The following is a 23,307-nucleotide window of genomic DNA, read 5'->3' on the forward strand; positions in this document are numbered from 1 at the left end:
GTCCATTCAGTATTCGAACAACAGTAGGGTAGAAACTGTTTCTAAACGGGCTGGTGCGTGTGTTCAGGCCTCTGTACCTTCTCCCCGATGGTAGAGGTTGTAGGAAAACATTGCCAGGGTGGGATTGATCTTTAGGAATGCTGGCGGCCTTTTCTTGACAGTGGGCCTGGTAGATGGATTCTATAGATGGGAGGTTGGCCTTAGTGATAGTCCAGGCTGAGTTCATCACTCTCTGTAACGGTCTCTGATCTTGAATGGTACCGTTGTGTAGAACACATCTTCAATTGTCTGGGCTGCAAATTCAGGAATTCCCTCCCCTATATCTTTCTGCTTGTCTTTACTATGCTTCTTAAAACCTGTCTTTTTGACCAATAAAGTAGTAACAATAAAAGCATTTGGTTTAAATTTTTGAGATATACAAAATATCAGCTCAGGAAACCTGTTCAACCTTTGTTTTTACAATAGCTTTTGGCAAGTACATAACTATCTGCAGTGAGCAATAACAAGTGTAGATATATAGATCACAATACAATAAGGTTAATGCTCTGGGTTTTAAAAAAAAATGTGTCTCATCTAGTCTCATTGGCAATTGTTGTATTGGAATTTATATCGTTTTGTTTTTATTTATCTCTAAGCACATCCATGAAGTAGCAGTTACTTGAACAGTAAAAACAGAAATTGCTGGAAATGCTCAGGTCTGGCAGCATCTGTGGTGAGAAATTAGAATTAATGTTTCGGGTCCAGTGACCCTTCCTCAGAATAGTTGTGAAGGAGGGTCACTGGACCTGATATGTTAACTCTGATTTCTCAACATAGATGCTGCCAGACCTGCACTTTTCCAGCAACTTCTATTTATGTTTCTGATTTCCAGCAACGCAGTTCTTTCTACTTGAGTAGTTGTTTCAGGACTAGCCAGAGCTAAAACCTTTCCCTCAGTTGTTTTTTAATAGTCTATCAATGCTTGTCATTCTCTTTTCTCCATCCCTCCTCAACCACAGACAAATTGTTGGCATACTCTTGGGTACAGATCATTAAGCAAGAAAGGCTACAATCTCTCACTTCATGCTAAATGGTATTATTAATGTCCATGGGAAAATTAACATTGCTTTTTACATCATATGCAAAAAGAAGTTGCATTTAAAATGCCATTTTGTTTAAAACAAAAAGCAACATGAATCTATTAATTGTATTGTTCTATCCTTAAAAAGGTTCCCCATGGAAATAGAAGAGCAGGTTATCGTCCTGGAGAGAATAGGATAAATGGCCCAAGCCACTTTGGAAGAAATGAATATAGGAATCGGTACCGGAATGGACCAAAAAATTACTCTGACATTCGATACAATCCACAATCTTCACCCCGTGGTTTTAACACTGATAAGAGCCAAACCTCCAACACTCGATACAAGCCACAACCTGCACCCTGTGATTCTGCCACTGATAAGAGTCAAATATGTTCTACAGCTTCTAATGATACAGCTGTATCTTCTGACCCCAGCCAGTCACCTTTACCTCCTGTTCCTGCCAGTGCCCTGTCTCAACGTAGGCCAAAATCAAGTGGAAACAAAACCTCTGTGAACTGCTGAAAGATTCTGACGTCCAGCAACATGCCAGCGTCACGGCTAGATATGATAAAACACAATGGGTTTACATTGACCTTGTCTGTGCCACCAGTGATTTGCCTTGCAATTTTTTCCTCTTCCTCTTTGTTTTCGAATCAACCTTTTTCATATTTTCACAAGTTCTTGAATCGATAGTGTCGATAATTGTTATTCTGTCCTGGAAGAGGGACCACCACTTGGCTATACTTTAGAATGTTACTTAAGCATTGTTGCCTGGTTTGTCATGATTAAATCAGTTAATTTTACTTTGAACATAACAGTTTCAAGAAATCACTATACATCTCAAACTGTTAGGAAATAAAGTGCCTTGTATCTATAGTGTTCATTTCAAACCCTTAAATATTGCACACACACTTAAAACTCAAAAGGACCAAAGACCTTCAAACTTTGCTGTTAGCGTTGTGCTAGAGATCACCATCTAATTGTAAACGAGTACAATGGTGACCCTTAATTTTCTTTCTAATTAAAGTTATGTGTTTGGATGAAACTGTTTTTAGCAGTGAGCTGCCTGTAACCTGCATTTTGTGGAGATGATATGCTGACAGGATGCCAGATAACGTTTCCCATTCATTCAGGCTATATTCACAAAAGAATTATAGTACAGTAATGAAGTGGCTTTCTTTTATACTGATACAGTAGTTATAGTTTGAATTCAGAGACCGGGCCTGGCTGATAGGAAACACATATGCCGGAGGAAATAGTCTCTACTTCCTTTTGAAGTCATCCGGCAAGCTTAGTGTCAGTGGGAACCTGAAATCACTTTGGACCTAATGTTAAAATTTATAGTGTGAATACAGAAGAATTGATCCAAAGTTTTAGTGGTACCTTTGCTGAACTAGCTTCTACTAGCTCTATCTGTTACACCAAAAGTTCTTTCTATATTTTTCCCTGAATATAAATTCACCTAAGTCTGAACAGTGAATCCACTTTCAGTTCTGCATGTCTGAGGTGATTCCCTTTTAAAATAGGTTTTAGATGTCAAGGTGGAAGGAATGTAGAGAGGTGCCACTAAATATAGATGATGCACCCTTTAGGAAATATTTTACAAGTCTTATTACACCCTTGATCTCTCACATTCCATGGTTCGAAAAAAACTACAAATGACTTCATACAGGTTTCAACCAGCATTGCTACTAGTAAACTAATAAAAGCATAAAGTGGGAAATATCTATAGGAGAATTTGTAAATGTCCCTTTGGCGCACTGGTCAGTTTTGATCTGTACATTTTATTTTCTGTCCTGTTAAAATTACTAAATATAACAAATAGGCAAAATTCCTGACTTGATTACTTTAATGACTGCATTTTAACAGTGAATGATTAGAACTATGCCCATTGTATGCCTATAATGACACTAATTGAGTGAGAGGTGAGGCACTCAGAACAGCAGAGTATTTTTAAACAAAAATAGCACCTATGTTAAACTACATTATCTTTCAAAATGGAGTCAAGTGTAACTTTGTTTCCATGTGCTGGTAAACACTGACTTCTAAGAACTGACAGTAAATTCTGAAACATTCATTTGTACCATAGGCTATTTTACTCCCACTTCGAGTTTTGTGCTGGCATTCAGATCTACTGCATCAACAATCAAATGAAATAAATTAAAGTTTCAACTGTTCACAGTCTGCACAATAGATTGAAATCCACAAATTGTGTAGTTACAGTAAATGGTTATTGTTATTAACCCCTACACACTTGATGTTGAGATAAGGGATCATGTCACAGATTCATTGAGCATATTCTGGTAGTTCAGCAGTGACATGCTGGATACCCAAACTAATTATTGAAAGTTAGGTTACCATGCAGACAGCAGACTGTTTTTCAATATAGTTGATTATTATTTACATGACTGAATCTTCCGATCTATGGTATGGTGATACATTATGGCTACATCTCAGGCAGGAGAATTGCTGCTCCCTCTTAATGCAAGTCTTCTCCTGACATATGTCATGTGTTTAAAACTTAGTTGATGAATAAAGCAGTATTCTAAACTAATCCTTGTTGTATAGCTGTGACTTTTCCCTCTCAATAAAACAAAATGCTATCATAATGGAGAGAGTTATCACTGGGTATAATGACAGTTCGATATTACTTCCCGTCGTGCATGAACTTCATAGGATAATTAATTGCATTAGCAAGACAGTAAATCAGATTCAAAATTTAAAGTTAAACCTCTGGGTGATACCTATTTTAGTGAGTTGTCTTGGTGGAGAAATTGAGCAAATTGGGTGTGTAATCGAGTTCCAAAGAATAAGAGATGATCTTATTGAAACCTACAAAATACTTAAAGGGTTAAAGAGGGCAGGTGCGGGGTGGGAGCACGATGCTGCTCAAGTCTGAGATGATTTACCTGATGGGTAGAGAATGCCAAAGGTTCACCACTCTGGGGACTGCAAGTACAGTCTTTGAGTATGTTTAAGGAAGCGATTGATAGATTTCTGATTAGTAATGGTGTACAAGGTTATGAGGATGGGGTAGGTAAAAGAGCACTGAAGTATTCAAATCAGCCATTGGCACAACAGGTTGAATGGCCTACTCTTGTTCCTAAAAGTACCACTAGATAGATCATTAAGCAGAAATTATTGCTTTTTGTTACAAATCCTATTGTAATAATTGTGGGTGACAAATTAACAGAAGTGGTCTGCAAGATGAACTTGTACAATGAGTTTTTCCCGGAATAAAGGTATCATAGTGTACTAAGGCACAGTTAAAAGATTTTCAGGCAAATTGTAGCAGTATTAAGTTAATACCATATACTTGTCCCTTTGCTCTTTAGAAGTTTCTCACTGATCATAAACTAAGATACATCTATTAAACTGTATTAGCGTAGGGGCAAACTATACCCTGTGGGAGTTTTTGATATCGTGCTTATCCAGGGAAACGAGATTGAGGAAGGAAAGTATGACTTTAATGACTACAGTAAGTGTTTGAAGGGCACCTCATGGGATGAAGCATGTGTGGAGAAGCACATCAGCATAAATGTATACAATGCAAATAACCTTCTGTCTCTTCGTATTTGCTGACTTGGTGCAGTTTGTAGAGGACATTGATCCAAAGGAAGAATGTGTTGTTAACTTGGGAGCGATTGAGAACTGAACTAGATGTAATGGTATGTGGGTTAAGATAATTAAGTCTGCTTGTAGTAGGAATTGTTTAGTACCTACCAGGTGTGCAACTATGATTCAGAACAGAGATCACTGAGTAGAAGTGTTTTTCAAAAAAAAGTCAAGTTTAGCTTACCTTCAGCTACTTCCTATTGCCCTCAATTAAAGGTCACTTTATCCTTCCCCCTCGATTCCTGCAACCTCTGGAAAGCCTAGCATAGTCCCAGAGGTCAAATCTCTACTGCATGAATCCACCCCACCCAAAGTTCCTGAAACTCAAATTCAGGAGGACTGTGAAACCATTCTGCTGCAAGATCTAGTCAGTCTCATCAGATTAGTACTTTTAACTTTGGGAGTAGCACGCAGTAGAGTGCATATGTTTAAATGCATAATGCAGCTGAAAACTCAAATGTCCTCTTCTTACGTACTTGAAAAGAATTCAAAAGAATGATTTTTCTAACTTTGAAAAAGTTTAACCCTTTTTTTATAAACAAATAACTGAATACAAAAGTGTAACTTTTATCTCCGATTATAGAGTTAATATTCCATGGTTTAATTCCATTAAATAACAGTCATTAGAAACTTAATTGTGACAACACATGAATAGATTTGTGAAAATGATAAAGAATATTCTAGTTGCAGTCATTTTCCAGGTGGGTCATCCACAAATGTGGAAATGTCAGGTTTGTGTTCTTTTCCCTCTGTCCATCAAGCTTATTTAGTTGGCCCATGCGAGGGAAAAGCAACACAGTCCATAGCATGTCTATTGACAGATATGCATCAGTATCAGCAGATGACTCTGGTCCTGTGTTTGTTAATCCTCCTAAAATTAGATAAAACATCTAACAGTCCAAAGATCAGGATGCTTACAGATCTCTGGCCATTGAATGATGCCTTGATTATTATTTTCACACACCATTTCCTGTTTCTTCAGAAACTAGAATCTGCCCCTCACTGCTGGTTCATCTTTGCAGCCTCAGCTCTGATCAGGGCAATCAGGTCTTGGTTAATTAGAAACACAAAGCGAAGGCCAGCAATCTACAAAAAAAAATGAAGAAAATAAAAAAGCTCAAATGTCATAAGTTTTCCATGCTAGAAATTTGTTACTTCTGGGTTCAAAGTCTTGTCCATCTTTACAACTGGTTAAACTCTTCCCCAAAAACTAAGCAATCGCATTTCAACCAATTACCAAGAGCTTTATGGCATCTGTAAAATGATTACGATTCACCCTAATTCATATCATTCAGAAATACTTTTAAGTGGGTGCCACAGAAGAGATATTGCAACTTATCTCACTCAATTGAAACCTTTCTGAAAATCCAAGTGAATGACATCTACCACATGAACCACACATACAAGTGAAAAATCTTGAATTTACATTGAGACTCAAATTGCACTTGCTGATTTTGCAATCACTGAAATTACAGCCCATACTTATCCCTTTAAAAAAATGTTCAGTGATCTACACAATACAGTGAATATCTGACAAATGCAAGAGAATTCACCTCCTCTTGCACGCAACACTTACTTCAACAACAGAATTGTTGTTCAACTTCCATTTATTTCCGCTAAGTACTGGCCTGCCATCGATGTAGATGGGACGTCGGCCTTCATTAGCAACAAAAAAGTCTCCATTGTTCTTCAGTTTTATTATACCTTGAAGACAAACAAAATTAATTTATTTTAAAAGCAAAAATCATCCCCAGCTGTTTGATTCCACGTTACTACACAAAAGGCAATGAATCCAGCATTAATTTCAACAGGTCTGGTGCCATGCCTTTTTAAATAGCTACAGACTCTTATTTAGCTGCTACTTCACACTAGAACAGGGAAAATCAAACAAAATCTGGTTACAAATCAAAGTATTTTCCCACTTGCAAAAAAAAGTAAAGTTTAAATTAAAAATAGTAGGTACATTTGCATTTCTCAAAATTTTGCAAGCCTTATTTGGTTGCCTCTTTCAAAAGAGAATCACTTGTGGAGGGACACACGAAAGGAATCAGTCAGATTGCTCTGCCAAAATGCTAGCATAGGCACAATGCTATGAATGGCATCCCTCTGTGCTTTAACATTTTATAACTGCATAAACATGCTGGTGTGCTCAGTAATTGCATAGTGTCATAGGTAACCTGAACCAGAGGACATATTTTCTGGATATTGAGTAGCAAACATTACTTTTGAAAAATGTATTCTATTGATCAGTGTAAAAGCAGCAAGCAATTGGTTCAAAATTTATGATCTCCCATTCCTCTCAAAGTGAAATGCACATGATTTTTTTCCTGTGTTGTAAATGTATACTTGTTTCAAGTTTAATATATACTGCATTCAAATAAAAAGGAAAAGAAACAGGCTGCTCAAAAGGTTGCTATTTGAAACGCCTTTCCCTCAATTCGTTGCATAATACGCAACTATGTCCAAGAGCTGACTTTCTACACTTTAACGACATTTAGTCACAATGCAGTACTGAAACTGATTTTGGTCCACTGGTGTGCTGTCCAGAGTGGCATAGCAACAGTGCCACATGTTGTAACCTGAAGCCAAAAAAATAGAGTTAGTAATACCAAAAAAATTTGCTCATCACTACCTTGCCTTCTGGAGATTTTCCATGCTGGTCCTTCTAGAGAGAGGTCAACATCAATCTGATTATCTTTTGTGGCTCTACCCAATGTTATCTTTTTTGGAGAGAAGAAGAAATAATAATACATTTGTTAAAATGGAGAGTGATGATTATATTCAAACAGGGGACCATTTTGGACTGAGTGGGATCAAAATATCAAGTTACTTTTTCAAGTCCCTTAAAGCTTCAGCATTTGCAACTTTGCTTTCACGACAGAATTTTTAAAACTGTGTTCACAACCCAGCAGATTAGATTAGATTACATTACAGTGTGGAAACAGGCCCTTCGGCCCAACAAGTCCACACCGACCCGCCGAAGCGCAACCCACCCATACCCCTACATTTACCCCTTACCTAACACTACGGGCAATTTAGCATGGCCAATTCACCTGACCTGCACATCTTTGGACTGTGGGAGGAAACCCACGCAGACAAGGGGAGAACATGCAAACTCCACACAGTCAGTCGCCTGAGGCAGAGTGGCAATGAACTGGTAACACAAGGTTGTCTGTTAAATTTCAGCATAACACTGACCTGAACTTGAATTCCACTGATCGGGTAATGAGCATAAAAGCTACACTTGTGCCTATGTTATTACAAGGTGCAAATTAAATGTAATTCTAATATTGTATATTGATTTCTGCACGATTCCTCCATCTGCATTTTGTGATCTTTAATCCTGGACAATCATATGTTCAGGAAGTGCTAGCAGTTGCAGCATCTCGAGTTCTGGGTTCAGGAGCTTGAGCAACAGCTGGAATCACTGTGGCATGTCTGTGAAGTTGAGCATTTTTTGGATAACCACCAGGCTCAAAAGGGTGTTCAGACACAAAGGGAACGGATAACCACCAGGTAGTCAGTGTGGGGAGAACCACGTAATTTGCACTCCCAACCAATATTGTTTTTTGAAAACAAAGTGAGAGAGATGGTTCATCTGGGAATGCAAGTGAACTAAATCTATGGTTTTATGGGTGAAGCAATGGTGACAGAGGATCAGACAAGTGTTTTTGTCACCACAGAAATGCATCCACATGGTATGCTGCCTCTGTGATACTAGGACTGTGACAGGCTGCACCTGAATAGATCTCAGAGCAACATCTTCTTGAATGATTGAGGAGGAATTAAAAATATTTGGCAGCAAATTAGGGGGTAATATTATCAAGGCGAAATAAAGTGTTCTCAGAATTAGAAGACACAGATAGCACTAATGCATGAAATAGCACAGCATTATTTGGAGTTGGGAAAAAGAGTGTTATGAGGTTCAAATTAGCTTGACTGTAAAGTGTGGCAAATAAGGTTGGTGAGCTGTAGGCACAGATAGCCATGTGGGAACAAATCATTACAGTGCAAGAATTATATAGAGCACGTGTATTGTGGGGGGCTTGTACAAGATAGTAATAGTGTAAAGAGAAGACAAAGTGTTTTGTGAAAAGTTTTCAGAAGAATTTTCAAAATCAACTAAGAGAAGATACTGCTTGCTCTTGCACATCTCTTTAATATCATCTATATCTTACCTACTAACAGGTTGCCTACAGGAGTATCTTGACTTTGATACATTGGGCACGATTTCAAAATTTTCAGATGACAAAACTTGCCAAAAATCTTCCAAGTATTGGGATCAATAATGATAAACTTCAACACAATTTTCACAAGATGGCAGAAGAGGTAGACAAATGGCATGTTAAATTTAATGCAGAGAAGTGTGATAGCATTTATTTTGGTATGAAGAATTTGGAGAGAAAATATAAACTGTATAATTCTCAAGCAGATGCAGGAGCGGAGGGACCCGGAGGCATAGGTTCATGAATCATTGAGGTTAAGAAAGGGTTAATAAAGCATTTAGGATTCTGCTATGTATAAATAGGTGCATTGAATACTGAAGAAGGAAGTTATGATAAATTTGTAAAATAAATTATTCAGCTGAACAAGAGTGCTGTGTCCTGTTTTAGGCCCCCCACCTCAGGAAAGAGGAGATGGCATTAGAGAGGGTGCAGAACAGATGCATGAGAATGGACCCAGAGTGAGGAACTTGTGTTAGTTGGATAGACCGGAAAAGCTGGGCTGATTCTCAAAGTAGAGTTGCTCTTGCAAAGAGCTGACAGACAACAGGCCTAATGGTCTCCTATGCCGTAACCATTCTGAAAATTTATAATAGAGCTAAAATACAAATAGGTGGATGCAGTGGATACCTCCATTGAATACTCCTGTTCAAAACTGAAACTCAACTCCTTAGGTTGCTAACTTACCTGCTGGAAAACTGCATTTCTCTTTCAAAAATAGTCCCAATATCCTAAAACCATTTATATATCAAAGAAAACATTGCTTTACCTCACGAGATCTCATTAAATATCGAACCATTCTGCCTCGTAAAACAGCAAGGGTCTGGTTATCGAAGTCTGGAGAGCTGATACCTTAAGGAAACAAGATTGGATCATTTTATAAATAAGGTTTTACTGGTAGGAATATTACCTTACAAAGACAATGAACAATTGTTAAATGTTCCTTATAAAACATGATCTCAAATAAGTTTCAAAATTAATTTTTTTTTAAAAACTGATTCTTTGAGAAGTTGAGAATCATAGTTGAATTTTAGCAAGGTGATGCATTTTGATGTCATTTACATCATCCTGCTTGCGAACAAAAATGTTGCCAATACTACTTTAAACAACTTTCAAAACATCCAAAAAACTCAAAATTTCCCCATGACTCAATCAGTGATTTTAAAAACATCAAAGAATTGCCAGAGGGACCCAAAACCAATTCTTCCCAACTACTTGATTGGCCATACATACAAACAAACCAAATTAAAGGAGGACTTCCAAACAGTCAGCTTGAGCTTGTTCTGTACCAGACAGCCTCTAACATTGGTATATGTTTAAACTATAAACTGGATCTGAGGGCACATGATAACATTTTCAGCAACTTTACACTTAAAAATCTTATAAACATTTCCCACCAGTCCACCATATATAAAGCTAATTCAACTTTTTAAAGTTTTAGCAGTTGCACATATAGAATTCCCCCCACCCCCACAATATTGTAGCAAAGACAAAATGAACCTCTGATAAAATATGACAGCTTGTTTTGAAAAAGATAATTACCACACAAAACATAATGAAAACACTCATTTTTGATCCATAGGTAACATTTATGTTTGCAGAAAAAGTGGCCAATACCTGATAATTTTGGAAACCAATGTGAAAGAGGTGAAGGATATAGAGGGGTTGTGATAGACATTGGGGCAGCAATGAAATCGTATTTCTGGACTCATCCCCCAAAGCAATTTTCAAAAGTATTACTTCCCTTGTACACATACAGTATATTTTAAACACAGCCATGACTCATGGGCACCTTTCTGGATAAGGTGGTCATGTTTGAGTCCCTCTCCTATTTCTTATTGCACTATAGCCAAGTTATGTTACGGCTGTACCCGCCACTTTCTACAAATAACCAGTGAATCAAAAGAGCAAGTAAAGGGAACTCCTGAGTACACAACCAGCATTCTGCCATTCAATATCACAGCACCAAGACACTGTTGTCATGTACCAATGTGAAAGAGGTGAAGGATATAGAGGGGTTGTGATAGACATTGGGGCAGCAATGAAATCGTATTTCTGGACTCATCCCCCAAAGCAATTTTCAAAAGTATTACTTCCCTTGTACACATACAGTATATTTTAAACACAGCCAATCCTGGTGGGGCATTCTCAAACACATGATGCTGTAAAATAGTTCAAAGTCCCACCACAGAAAACCTAGTAAGTCACAGCGCATGATCACCTCATAAAAATTCTACAAGTGAAATATCTAGACCAATCAGGTTAACTTCTGAGACGGGGAAGCTTCCAGAAACAATAATTCAGGATTGAATTAATAGTCACAATGAAAAAGAGGGTTGATTAGGAAAAGCCAGTATGGATTTCTTAAGGAAAAGAGTTGTGTTCAACTACCCTGTGGGTTTAGTGAAGAGGTAACAGCGAGTTGATGAGGGTGATGCTGTGGATGTCGTATAAATGGACTTCCAAAAGGGTTTCAATACAGTGCCACATAATAGACTTGTGAGAAAAGTTACAGGTCATGGAGTAAAAAGGGAAAGTAGCAGTACAAATACAATATTGGCGGAGTGATGGGAAACAGAAATGGTGAATGGATAGTTTTCAAGTTGGAAGATTTGGAGCGGAGCTCCCATCTTGCTTTTCCTGATGTGTACATACACAGATAAATTATCAAGTCTTGGGAGCTACAGAGAACAATTTCAAAGTTTGCAAGCAAAACATGATTCGAAGCATTGTAAACTGTAAAGAGTGGCAAATGAAGTTCAATGCAGAGATATGTGAGGTGATAACACTTTGGCAGGGAGAACATAGAGATGGTATGAAACAAAAGGATGTGAACTCATTGGAGAGTGCAGAAGATATTTATAAGAATGGTTCCAGGGATGAGAAACTTCAGTGATGAGGATAGACTGGAGAACTTGGGACTGTTTACCCTGGAGAGGAGAAGGCCAAGAGAAGAATTGGTAGAGGTTTACAAAATCATGATGGATCTGGACAGAGTAAATGGTGAGAAGCCATTCCCACTCTTAGCAGGATCAAGAATCAGGGGGCATGGATTTAAAGTGATTTGGAAAAACAGCAAATATAATTTCCAAAAGATTTTTTACAGACAGTGGTTTAGGTCTGAAATATGTGCAAGTGTGGAGGAAACAGGTTCAATCGAGGCATTCAAGGCGGCGTTAGATTATGTTTCTTTCATGGGATATGAGGATCATTGGCTTGGCCAGCATTTTTGCCCCTCCTAATTGCTAAGCTGTGTCAGAGAGCAATTAAGAGTCAACCACATTGCTGTGGGTCTGAAGGCAGATATAGGCCAGTCCAGGTAAGGATGGCAGATTTCCTTCCCTAAAGGACAGCTATTTGAAACAAAACCATGTGCAAGATTAGGGAGAAAAGACAGGAGACTGGCATCAAGTCCCAATACCCATTTTGAGAACTGATGCAGATATGATGGGCCAAATGGCCTCCTTTTGCAGAATAACAATTCCATTACCAAAAATCATAAATGATCCCAACATTGTCAATGTGATATTTTGATGGAGTGATTGTTTTCAGTTCAGGCTGCAGTCCCCACACTAAGATTTAGTGCCATCTGTGCTATGCCCAGACAGCAGATGGTTCAACAATGCCAATGGGATCTGCTTAGTCACTGTTCGCTCCTTCACCTGTGACACTGTCCACAAGAACCTGCCATTTTGGAAGCTCCTGTTCCAACTGCCGAATCTCTCGTTTCTGACGCCGGTCTGCAAGAGTGAGCTCTGGAACAAAAACACAAAAAAAATGTAAAAGGTGTCAGAGCACCATGCCACAACACAGATTTTCTGGCAAAATTTAAAACTTAATGTGTTTGCTGCGAAATGGACATGTTGGATCGAAGGCTCTGCTTCCGTGCTGTATGACTCTATGACTCTATAACATTAATAGGCATTTTCATCAGCATAGAGTAAATCCTTCCCATTCTATGCTATAAGATCATCAAACAAGCAAATTATTAGATAAATCAAGTCATTCAGCCCCTCCATCCAATCCACACTCCACTGCAGCTAACAATTTCAGAGAATTTGCTTCCTTGTCTGGAAGCCTATCCCATACAATAAAATCAGCATTAAAGAACTCCACAAGACCAGTTTGACAATTGCCTCTTTAATACTTTCAATAACAAATGAAATCCATGAAAGCCAAATAAACAAACACAAAGACATTAAAGCTCCCATAAGTATCCAATCCTTATTGTTAGATACCAATTATACAAGTTCAACTGACACCTAATAAGTTTAAATGAGGCGGTGTGAATTATATGGCATCCCTATCATTCTGAGCTGCATTTAAAACAAAAAGAGCAGCACAATGACAATCCCAGTCTCTGATGTGAATATCTCCCCAGGACAAATGAATAATTGGACATGGCCACCTAAATATCTCAGAACATTCAGAGCTGAACTCAAGGTTGATATGAGTTGACAAGAAAATCCTGTGACAAGCACCAATCCCAAATCAGGGTTCAACATACACTGACGCAGCAGGAACCATGATCTTGTTGTGGGCTCTCCTTTGAATTCATTTTATCAGCAAACATTTCATCACCACTAACGGTAATTTAGCAACCTACCGTGTTCCAGGACATCATCTCTTGTTTCTCTGGAAAAGATTATTTTTAAAAAAGTGTTACACAATGTTCAATTGCAGCCAAGACTCACCCCAACCCCACCAACAATCCACAACCAGATCCATATCCATGTCCATGTCCATGTCCCGAAGGTCCCAACTCATGGACATCCATGGGCTCTTGTGAGCTGCCAGTTCCTTCCCTCAACTTGTTTTTACTTGTGTGTAGCCCAACAAGGAGGAGGAGCCCATTTGGCTGTTTTCACAGGTGGTGGGCGTATCTAGAAATGATCTGATATAATTGATAAAATCTCCCCATTCAGAAGCAGATTCATCCAAGTTTGTCTAGTTTAGATCAATTTAGACTTCAAAAGACAAACAGTAGCAAATTCAGGTTAAACGCACTCTGGGATATCGTGCCATCACTTACATAAAGCTGAATTTGCACTAAAAAAATTTGGTAGAATTAGAACTTTATGTGATGTGGGTATTACTGGCTGGGCTAGTATTTCTTACCCATACCTAATTCACCCAGAGATGGTGGTGAACTATATTCTTGAACCACTGCAGTCCTTAGGGGTAGGTAGACCCACAGCAGGGTGAGAGTTCCAGAACTTTGATCCAGTGACAGTGAAGGAACAGTGACATATTTCTAAGTCAGGAATGTGTTCGGCTTAGAGGGAATCTTGCAGAGGATGGTGTTTCCATGTGTCTACTGATCTTGTCCTTCGAGACAGTAAAAGTCACAGGTTTGGAAGGTTCTATCCCCATTGCCAATAAAGAACCATTGAGAATAGGAGGAGTAGGCCATTTGGCCCTTCAAGCCTGCTCCACCATTCAGTATGATCATGGCTGATCATCCAACTCAGTCCCCTGTTCCTGCTTTCTCCCCCATACCCATAGGCCTATGGCTGAGGCTGTTTTCTCTGGAGCATTGGAGGCTGACAGGGTGACCTTATAGAGATTTATAAAATGATGAGGGGCATAGGTAGGATAAATAGACAAAGTCTTTGCCCTGGGGTGGATGAGTCCAGAACTAGAGGGCTTATGCTTAGGGTGAGAGAGAAAAGATATAAAAGAGACCTAAGAGGCTAGATTAGGTTGGAATATCTGGTTAGCATGGACGAGTTGGACCGAAGGGTCTGCTTCCGTGCTGTACATCTCTATGACTCTAAATATATCTAATTCCTTCTTGAAAACATTCAATGTTTTGCCCTCAACCATTTTCTGTGGCAGAAAATGCTGGGTGAAGATATTTCTCCTCCTCTCAGTCTAAATGGCCTACCCTATATCCTTAGATTGTGATCCCTGGTTCTGGACTCCCTGGTCAATGGGAACATCCTCCCTGCATTTACTATGTCCAGTCCTGTTAGAATTTTATACGTTTCTATGAAATCCCCTCGCATTCTTTTAAACCCCAGGCCTAACCAAACCAGTCTCAGTCTCAACATCTCAGGCCAACATATCATTTGCTTTCTTCACTATCTCTTGTACTACACAATTACTTTCAGTGAGTGGTGTACAAGGTCTCATTGCACCTCTCCCTTTCCCAATCTATCACCATTCAGATAATAATCTGCCTCCCTGTTTTTGCTACCGAAGTGGATAACCTTATGTTTATCCTCATTATACTGCATGTGCCGTGCATTTGCCCACACACTCAACTTATCCAAATCACACTGTAGCATCTCTGCATCCTCCTCCCAGTTCATCCTCCTATCCAGTTTTGTGTCATCTGCAAACTTGGAGATATTATATTTAGATCCATCATCTAAATCATTAATATATATTGTGAATAGCTGGGTTCCAAACACGGATCCCTGCGGTACCCCACCAATCACTATCTGCCACTGGGAAAAAGCCCGTTTATTCCTACTCTTTGTTTCCTGTCTGACACACCATTCTCTGTCAGTAACACTACCTCCAATCCCATGTACTTTAATTTTACGTTGATTTCTAATCAAGAGCCTTTTGAAAATCCAAGTAAACCACATCCACTGGCTCCCCGCCCCCACTTACATCCTCAAAAGATTCCAGTAGATTTGTCATACACAACTTCCCTCTTGTAAATCCATGCTGACTCTGTCCGATCCTGTCACTGTACTAAATCTTGTGGAATGGATCCTAGCACTTTCCTTATTCCCGATGTCAGGTTAAGCAGTCTATAATTCCCTGTTTTTGCTCTCCTCCTATTTCAAATACTAAGCTTATATTAGTTACCATCCAATCCATAGGAAAGCTTCCAGAGACTCTAGAATATTAAAAGTTGCCTACTAATACATCCACAATTTCTAGGGCCACTTCCTCCGAAGTACTCTGGGACAAAGACTATGGAGCCCTGGGGATTTATCGGTCTCTAATCCCACCAGTTTCCCCAGCACCATTTCCTTATTAATATTGATTACCTTCAGTTTCTCTCTCTCACTAGACCCTGTGCTACCCAACATTTTTGAGACGTTACTTGTCTCGTCCTTTGCAGTTAACTGGTCTTCCATCTCTTTGTTTCCCATTATAAAACTTACCCTTTCTGACATTTGCCTTCACTAAGTTTTTTCTCTTCACGTACCAATTGAAGCTTTTGCAATCAGTTTGTATGCTCCCTGCAAGCTTACATTGAGGCAGTTAATCTCACTGTCCTTCTTTGCTGAAACCTAAACTGCTTCCCATTCTCGGGTTTGCTGGTTTTCTCCAATTTGTATGTCCCTTCTTTAGATTCAACACCATCACGAATTTCCCTTGTTAGCCATGCTCAGGCCATCTTTCCTGTTTCATTTTTGTGCCAGACAGGAATAGCTAATTTTTATAGTTCCTCGATGCACCTTTAAAATGTTTGCCATTGCCTAACCATAGTCATCCTTTTAAGTAACATTCTCCAACTTATCAGACCATTGCAGTTTCCTTTATTTATAATCAGGACCCTAGTCTCAGAATCAACTAAGTCATTCACCATCTTAATGAAGAATAGAACGGTCACATATAGTGATGTCCCCTCTAACCTAGGAAAATAAAGGAAAACTTGGGGAAAAAAAAGCATTCATGTAACTAAGATTCACCAGCTTAAACATGCTTTTTTATGTGAGGTTGTTCCTAATCACTCCATATCAAGCTGCTTCACACCCAATAAACAAAAACAGTTCAATTGACGTCTATGCTGAATTCAAACCCAGGTTCCAGAAGTACAAGATGAATATCACACCTCTGTTATTTTACTACTTCAGAAATAAAAGATCACTTTGACACGAATATAAAGAGGTGGAGAGAGAATTACATTCATTTCCCAATGTAAACAAAACTTTTAACTCTTACTTGAGTTTGCTGTCATCAATCATGTCTTCCGCATCAGAAAAATTCAGAACTTGATCTCCCTTCGGTAACGGTTGGACTAGCAAGTAAATGAAGAACCAGTAAGGAAAACGGAGTAAAATCACCACAGCACATTAAATCGACAGCAGAAAAGCTCACTTATATAAAGCCTTTAGCATAACAACATCCAAAAATGTTTCATAAAGGCAAAACCAGATTCTAAAGAATACAAGTGTATAGTGAGTGGTTGAAGTAACGTTCAGAAACAGAGATTTGAAGCATGGGAGAGGTCGAATATTGTTTCGATAAGCATTCCTATAACCTTCTTTAACTGAACAGACCAGAACATGTTGCAATTAGGATGCGGCTTCCTACTTTGTTGTATCATTACTAAATGATAAAATGTAATTTTTCTCTCTCCTAAAGAGTCAGACTCTCACTCAGCAACAGATGCTGGACACTTACTGGTACTTTATGCAATGTATTATTCAGATGTACCTCATGCCTGCCAACATTTCCCAAAGTGAATTTGGCCAACAAACATCAGCAGTTTTTTTTTCTTTAAAACTAAGTGGGAGGACATCGCTTTAAGTCAAATGTTAGTGAACTGCCGTCCAGCCTGGGTGCAGAAATTCACACCTTCAGAAGAACATATTGGCTTTAAACAGTACAATGTAGTTTACAAGTTGATACCTGGACTTCAGGAGTTATGAGGAGAGGTTATACAAATAAGGCCTGTTTTCACCAGAGTTTAGAAGGTTAAGGGGTGATCTGATCAAAGTCTTCAAGATATTAACAGGAAATGGCAGGGTGAATAAAGATAAACCATTTCCACTAATTGGGGACTCTAGAACGATGGGGGGGGGGGGGGGGGGGGGGCATAGTGTAAAAATTAGGGCCAGACCGTTTAGGAGAGATGTTAGGAAGCATTGCTAAACACAAAGGATGGTAAAGGTTCAGAACTCTCTTTCACAAATGGCAGTGGATCCTGGATCAGTTGTTATTTTTAAATCTCAGATAGATCAGCCATGACCTCACTGAACATGGAACAGGCTCAGGGACTTAATAGGCTACTCCTAAGTTCCTAATATTTTAACATTTAGCAGATGTCAAATTAATAAGTCGACACTGCCATGGCCACCTTGCATGATGATAGGTGCCTGCATCTTCCACAGCCACTTGTACCACCCCAACCTCGAACGTGGCCCTCACCAGCACATTCAGAGGTTGAAGAAACTTCCTAGGGTGTGGGGAAAGCATCGGATGAATGTCTACTCTCTGCTCATCAGCCACAAAGCCAGCATGCTTTTACCTGTTTGATCTTCTAAGAGATAGTATTGTTTCATCAGCTGCCAATGAACCTGCAGAGATTTAGCAGTGCGAGACTGATAGAAAACATTTGGATGTTTGTTCAATAACTCCTGAAAGGTGTCCAGTGTGGGTTGACTAGTCTATGGAGAGAACAGATAAAAAAAGTAAACAATAGCAGGTGGTTCTGTCAGCCCTGCTCTGTTAGGAGGTTGATATATCCAAGCAAAGACATGGAAAACCTCCCTCTCCCAAATTGAAAAGAATGTGCTCAATTTAGTTAGGGACCAGCTACGATGAAATTCCAAATCCAAGTGAATTTAAATTGAGTACAGTCAGATAGGTTTGGATCGGTCAGTTTAAGAAAGCCGACATTATCGCTTATTGGAAGGGCTATTGTATATGAAAGTACAAAAGTCATGCTTCAGTTGTACAGGACACGGGTGAGACCAGGTCTGGAATAATGTACACAGTATTGGTCACCTTATTTAAGAAGGATGTAAATGCGCTGGAAACAGTTCAGAAATGGTTTACTAAACTAATATCTGGAACAAGTGGGTTTTGTCACACCCACTCCAGTTACAGGTTCCGCCCCCACTCCCAGCTCTACACCCACACCAGATCCCAGCTCCCAGCCCTGCCGAGTTTTCACCATCCCCCCCCCAGACCTCCCCCTCACTGAGGACGAACGATCAGTCCTCAGCAAAGGACTCACCTTCATCCCCCTCCATCCACGCATCAATGAATTTAATACACGCCGTGATGTCGAACAATTCTTCCGTCACCTCCGCCTCCGAGCTTACTTTCACAATCAGGACTCCTGCCCACCTTCCGAGGACCCCTTCGCCCACCTCCAACACACTGCATCCACCTGGACACCCCACGCTGGCCTATTACCTGCCCTTGACCTCTTCATTTCCAACTTCCGCCGGGACATTAACAGTCTCAACCTGTCGACCCCCCTCCCCTCTCCCCTCTCACCTCTCACCCTCACAACGCGCAGCCCTCCAATCCCTCTGCTCCAATCCCAACCTCACCATCAAGCCAGCGGATAAAGGGGGCGCAGTGGTAGTCTGGCGCACTGACCTCTACACCGCTGAAGCCAAACGCCAACTCGAGGACACCTCTTCCTACTGCTCCCTCGACCATGACCCCACCCCCCATCACCAAACCATCATCTCCCAGACCATACAGAACCTCATCACCTCAGGAGATCTCTCACCCACAGCTTCCAACCTCATAGTCTGGGAACCCCGCACTGCCCGGTTCTACCTCCTTCCCAAGATCCACAAGCCTGACCACCCTGGCCGACCCATTGTCTCAGCATGCTCCTGCCCCACTGAACTCATCTCTACCTACCTCGACACTGTCCTATCCCCCCTAGTCCAGGAACTCCCCACATACGTTCGAGACACCACCCACGCCCTCCACCTCCTCCAAGACTTCAGTTTCCCTGGCCCCCAACGCCTCATCCACACCTCCATTCGCCATGACCAGGGCCTCCAAGCCCTCCGTTTTTTTCCTCTCCAAACGTCCCCAACAGTACCCTTCCACCGACACTCTCATTCGTTTGGCCGAACTGGTCCTCACCCTTAACAATTTCTCCTTTGAATCCTCCCACTTCCTCCAGACCAAAGGGGTAGTTATGGGCACACATATGGGCCCCAGCTATGCCTGTCTCTTTGTTGGCTACATAGAGCAGTTGATCTTCCGTAATTACACCGGCACCACTCCCCACCTCTTCCTCCGCTACATTGATGACTGCATTGGCGCCACCTCGTGCTCCCGCGAGGAGGTTGAGCAATTCATCAACTTCACCAACACATTCCACCCTGACCTTAAATTTACCTGGACCATCTCTGACACCTCCCTCCCCTTCCTGGACCTCTCCATCTCCATTAATGATGACTGACTTGACACTGACATTTTTTACAAACCCACCGACTCCCACAGCTACCTGGATTACACCTCTTCCCACCCTACCTCTTGCAAAAATGCCATCCCATATTCCCAATTCCTCCGCCTCCGCCGGATCTGCTCCCAGGAGGACCAGTTCCACCACAGAACACACCAGATGGCCTCCTTCTTTAGAGACCGCAATTTCCCTTCCCACGTGGTTAAAGATGCTCTCCAACGCATCTCGTCTACATCCCGCACCTCCACCCTCAGACCCCACCCCTCCAACCGTAACAAGGACAGAACGCCCCTGGTGCTCACCTTCCACCCTACAAACCTTCGCATAGACCAAATCATCCGCCGTCATTTCCGCCACCTCCAAACAGACCCCACCACCAGGGATATATTTCCCTCCCCACCCCTTTCCACCTTCCGCAAAGACCGTTCCCTCCGCGACTACCTGGTCAGGTCCATGCCCCCAAACAACCCACCCTCCAATCCTGGCACTTTCCCCTGCCACCGCAGGAACTGTAAAACCTGTGCCCACACCTCCTCCCTCACCTCTATCCAAGGCCCTAAAGGAGCCTTTCACATCCATCAAAGTTTTACCTGCACATCCACTAATATCATTTATTGTATCCGTTGCTCCCGATGTGGTCTCCTCTACATTGGGGAGACTGGGCGCCTCCTAGCAGAGTGCTTTAGGGAACATCTCCGGGACACCCGCACCAATCAACCACACCGCCCCGTGGCCCAACATTTCAACTCCCCCTCCCACTCTGCCGAGGACATGGAGGTCCTGGACCTCCTTCACCGCCGCTCCCTCACCACCAGACGCCTGGAGGAAGAACGCCTCATCTTCCGCTTCGGAACACTTCAACCCCAGGGCATCAATTTCCTCATTTCCCCTTCCCCCACTTCACCCTAGTTTTAAACTTCCAGCTCAGTAACTGTCCCCATGACTTGTCTGGACTTGTCCTACCTGCCTATCTTCTTTTCCACCTATCCACTCCACCCTCTCCTCCCTGACCTATCACCTTCATCCCCTCTCCCACTCACCCATTGTACTCTATGCTACTTTCTCCCCACCCCCACCCTCCTCTAGCTTATCTCTCCATGCTGCAGGCTCACTGCCTTTATTCCTGATGAAGGGCTTTTGCCCGAAACGTCGATTTCGAAGCTACTTGGATGCTGCCTGAACTGCTGTGCTCTTCCAGCACCACTAATCCAGATACTAGGCTTGTATTCTCTGGAGATTTTTTTAAAAAAGTGACTTGATTGAAATGTACAAGATCCTGAGGATGTATGTGGAAACATTGTTTCCTCATGTCATTATCTCGATCTGAGGGTCACTGTTTGCAAATTTGGGGTGGCCCATTTAAGACAGAGTTAGGGAGATTTTGTTTCTCAGAGGCTCTGGAATCTTTGGAACTCTTCTCCCCTAGCAGAGTCACTGAATTTTTAAGGCAGAGATAGATAGATTCTTGATAAGCAAGGGGGTGAAAGCTTTTTAGAGATATTCAGGAACACTAAATACTCAGATCAGCCATGACTTCACTGAATGACGGAGCAGGCTCAAGGACTGAGTGACCTACTCTTGCTCTTAATTTCCTCGCTTGTATGATTTTGTTAAAAATGTTTTATTATACATTTACTGATATTAGAAGGTCACATTAAAATATTTTATCAATGGATACATTTTCTTCCCTCTTTTGAAGACATTTAAGATTTGCTGGAGAAAACCGCGACCAAGTATGAGCAGCTCTCCAGTGCTACACTCCGATGGCCATTCTCCATGGCTGTCTGACCAGAGACAATGCTACCAGGTTCTTTGAACATTAAGAGCATCATAACTTTAACCCCATTCAATACTTTCCCATAAGAATGTTCCAAAAGCAATCAGGAACAAACACCCTGGCAGACTTTACCCCTATTATGGGGCACTGTTCTAACAGTTGCCATGTTGAACTAAGAGCTGGAATTTAATCAGGATCCTTCAAGACATTTGGGACTCTGTTCATTGTGTGCATTATTCTGTATAAAATATAATCCACTTCAAGTCTTTGGCTGCAATCAATTTGATCCTCAAAATAATAAATTGCTTTTAACAACCTGCTCTCTTCCCCGCACCTTGCCACCATGCCAATGTCCGGTTCGAAAAGGAAAGATAATTTATACTGTGTTTTAACCCTGTGGAAAATACTGCATTCATTACCGATCCAATCTTTGCCAACTGTTGCTCCTCTGCCTTGCTATAAAGAGCTTTGGCCTGAATTGCTGCAATTGCTTCAGGGTGAAGCTGTCTCATCGCCTGACAAGCCAATCTGAAAGAGCAAACAGCCATTAACAGATTCAGGTTCACATGAGCTTTCAAGGTTCAGACTTACACAAGATATAAAACAGGGAGGAAAAAGTTATGAAACAGTTGTGAATCCGGAGATTCTTGACAGTGAGCAAAACTTTGAGCAATTTGCTTACATCTAAACTGTACAATCATGTTTCAAATTACTGGCCCATTCACTTGACAACAGATTGTGTTCCACAGCTGCAATGATTTTAAATTCACAAACTGTTTTACATACACAAAGTGAAAAACATTCTATTTCTTAGCACGAATGTACACATTGATAAGTAGAACATTCAGATTCATTAGAGAGAAAAACAGAGCAGATGTAATGGATTATTGTTAGTCTTAAATGCAGCTCAGCAGCTTTTCATTTTGTAGTCACTTCACTTACTTCGATATAACAGAGTCATACAACAGTGCATACCACCGCTCCCGGATCTCCCGTAATGTGAAACGACAACTGAACTTCACTCCAAGGTGCACTGCAGTCAAGTCATTTGTCTGTAGTTCAAAAATACAACATCAGCCCATAGAAAGAATGGAAACATTCACTGTAAATTTTAATATACAGATGCCCACTGGTGGGCAAGATGCTAATATTAGTGGTTATTAAATAAAACATGCTCTAAACAGCAGCATAGAATGAGCCAGCAGCTGCAGAACATGACCATTCCAGCTGCACAAGGCAGTTACCATCACTCAGGTTCTTCTCCACACTCTTTCACTCTCACCAACCTCCCCACCCCTCCGACAATCTTTATCCCTTCTTTCCAAAACTGTGCTGGGACACAGCAAAAGAGGGGAACAGTCCAGAACCTCACCCCAAATAGTTGCTCACTGTGTACAGCCCAAGTCATGTTAGCACTATTCAAATGTATCCCAGCAGAGACAGATTCTCTCCTCAACCATCTCACACGCACATCTTCCAGCAGAGATCAGGCATCACTGAGCA

General features: G+C 40.9%; 2 protein-coding genes across 13 annotated transcripts in view; one reads left to right on the forward strand and one right to left on the reverse strand.

Annotated features, from left to right (window-relative positions):
* The window catches only part of LOC140471208 (spermatogenesis-associated serine-rich protein 2-like), a 142,806-nt gene extending 137,659 nt beyond the window's left edge, over positions 1-5,147 (forward strand). For all 7 annotated transcript variants that reach the window (XM_072567124.1, XM_072567123.1, XM_072567122.1 and 4 more), the window contains one exon: positions 1,209-5,147. In XM_072567124.1, the coding sequence (XP_072423225.1) occupies positions 1,209-1,583 (375 nt within the window). In that variant the 3' untranslated portion in view covers positions 1,584-5,147. The remainder of the gene's footprint in view (positions 1-1,208) is intronic.
* The window catches only part of mcrs1 (microspherule protein 1), a 39,606-nt gene that overhangs the window by 2,403 nt on the left and 13,896 nt on the right, over positions 1-23,307 (reverse strand). For 5 of the 6 annotated variants that reach the window (XM_072567133.1, XM_072567132.1, XM_072567131.1 and 2 more), the window contains 10 exons: positions 22,747-22,856; positions 22,224-22,332; positions 18,117-18,255; positions 16,808-16,883; positions 13,506-13,534; positions 12,562-12,654; positions 9,669-9,751; positions 7,309-7,396; positions 6,253-6,380; positions 5,238-5,762 (listed from right to left, as the gene is read on the reverse strand). In XM_072567133.1, coding sequence (XP_072423234.1) covers positions 5,676-5,762; positions 6,253-6,380; positions 7,309-7,396; positions 9,669-9,751; positions 12,562-12,654; positions 13,506-13,534; positions 16,808-16,883; positions 18,117-18,255; positions 22,224-22,332; positions 22,747-22,856 — 942 coding nt within the window. In that variant the 3' untranslated portion in view covers positions 5,238-5,675. Of the gene's footprint in view, positions 1-5,237; positions 5,763-6,252; positions 6,381-7,308; positions 7,397-9,668; positions 9,752-12,561; positions 12,655-13,505; positions 13,535-16,807; positions 16,884-18,116; positions 18,256-22,223; positions 22,333-22,746; positions 22,857-23,307 lie in introns of those variants that run through there. The other variant, XM_072567130.1, reaches the window with a different exon arrangement.

Source organism: Chiloscyllium punctatum, chromosome X (assembly GCF_047496795.1).
Source record: "Chiloscyllium punctatum isolate Juve2018m chromosome X, sChiPun1.3, whole genome shotgun sequence".
Classification (NCBI taxonomy): Eukaryota; Metazoa; Chordata; class Chondrichthyes; order Orectolobiformes; family Hemiscylliidae; genus Chiloscyllium; species Chiloscyllium punctatum.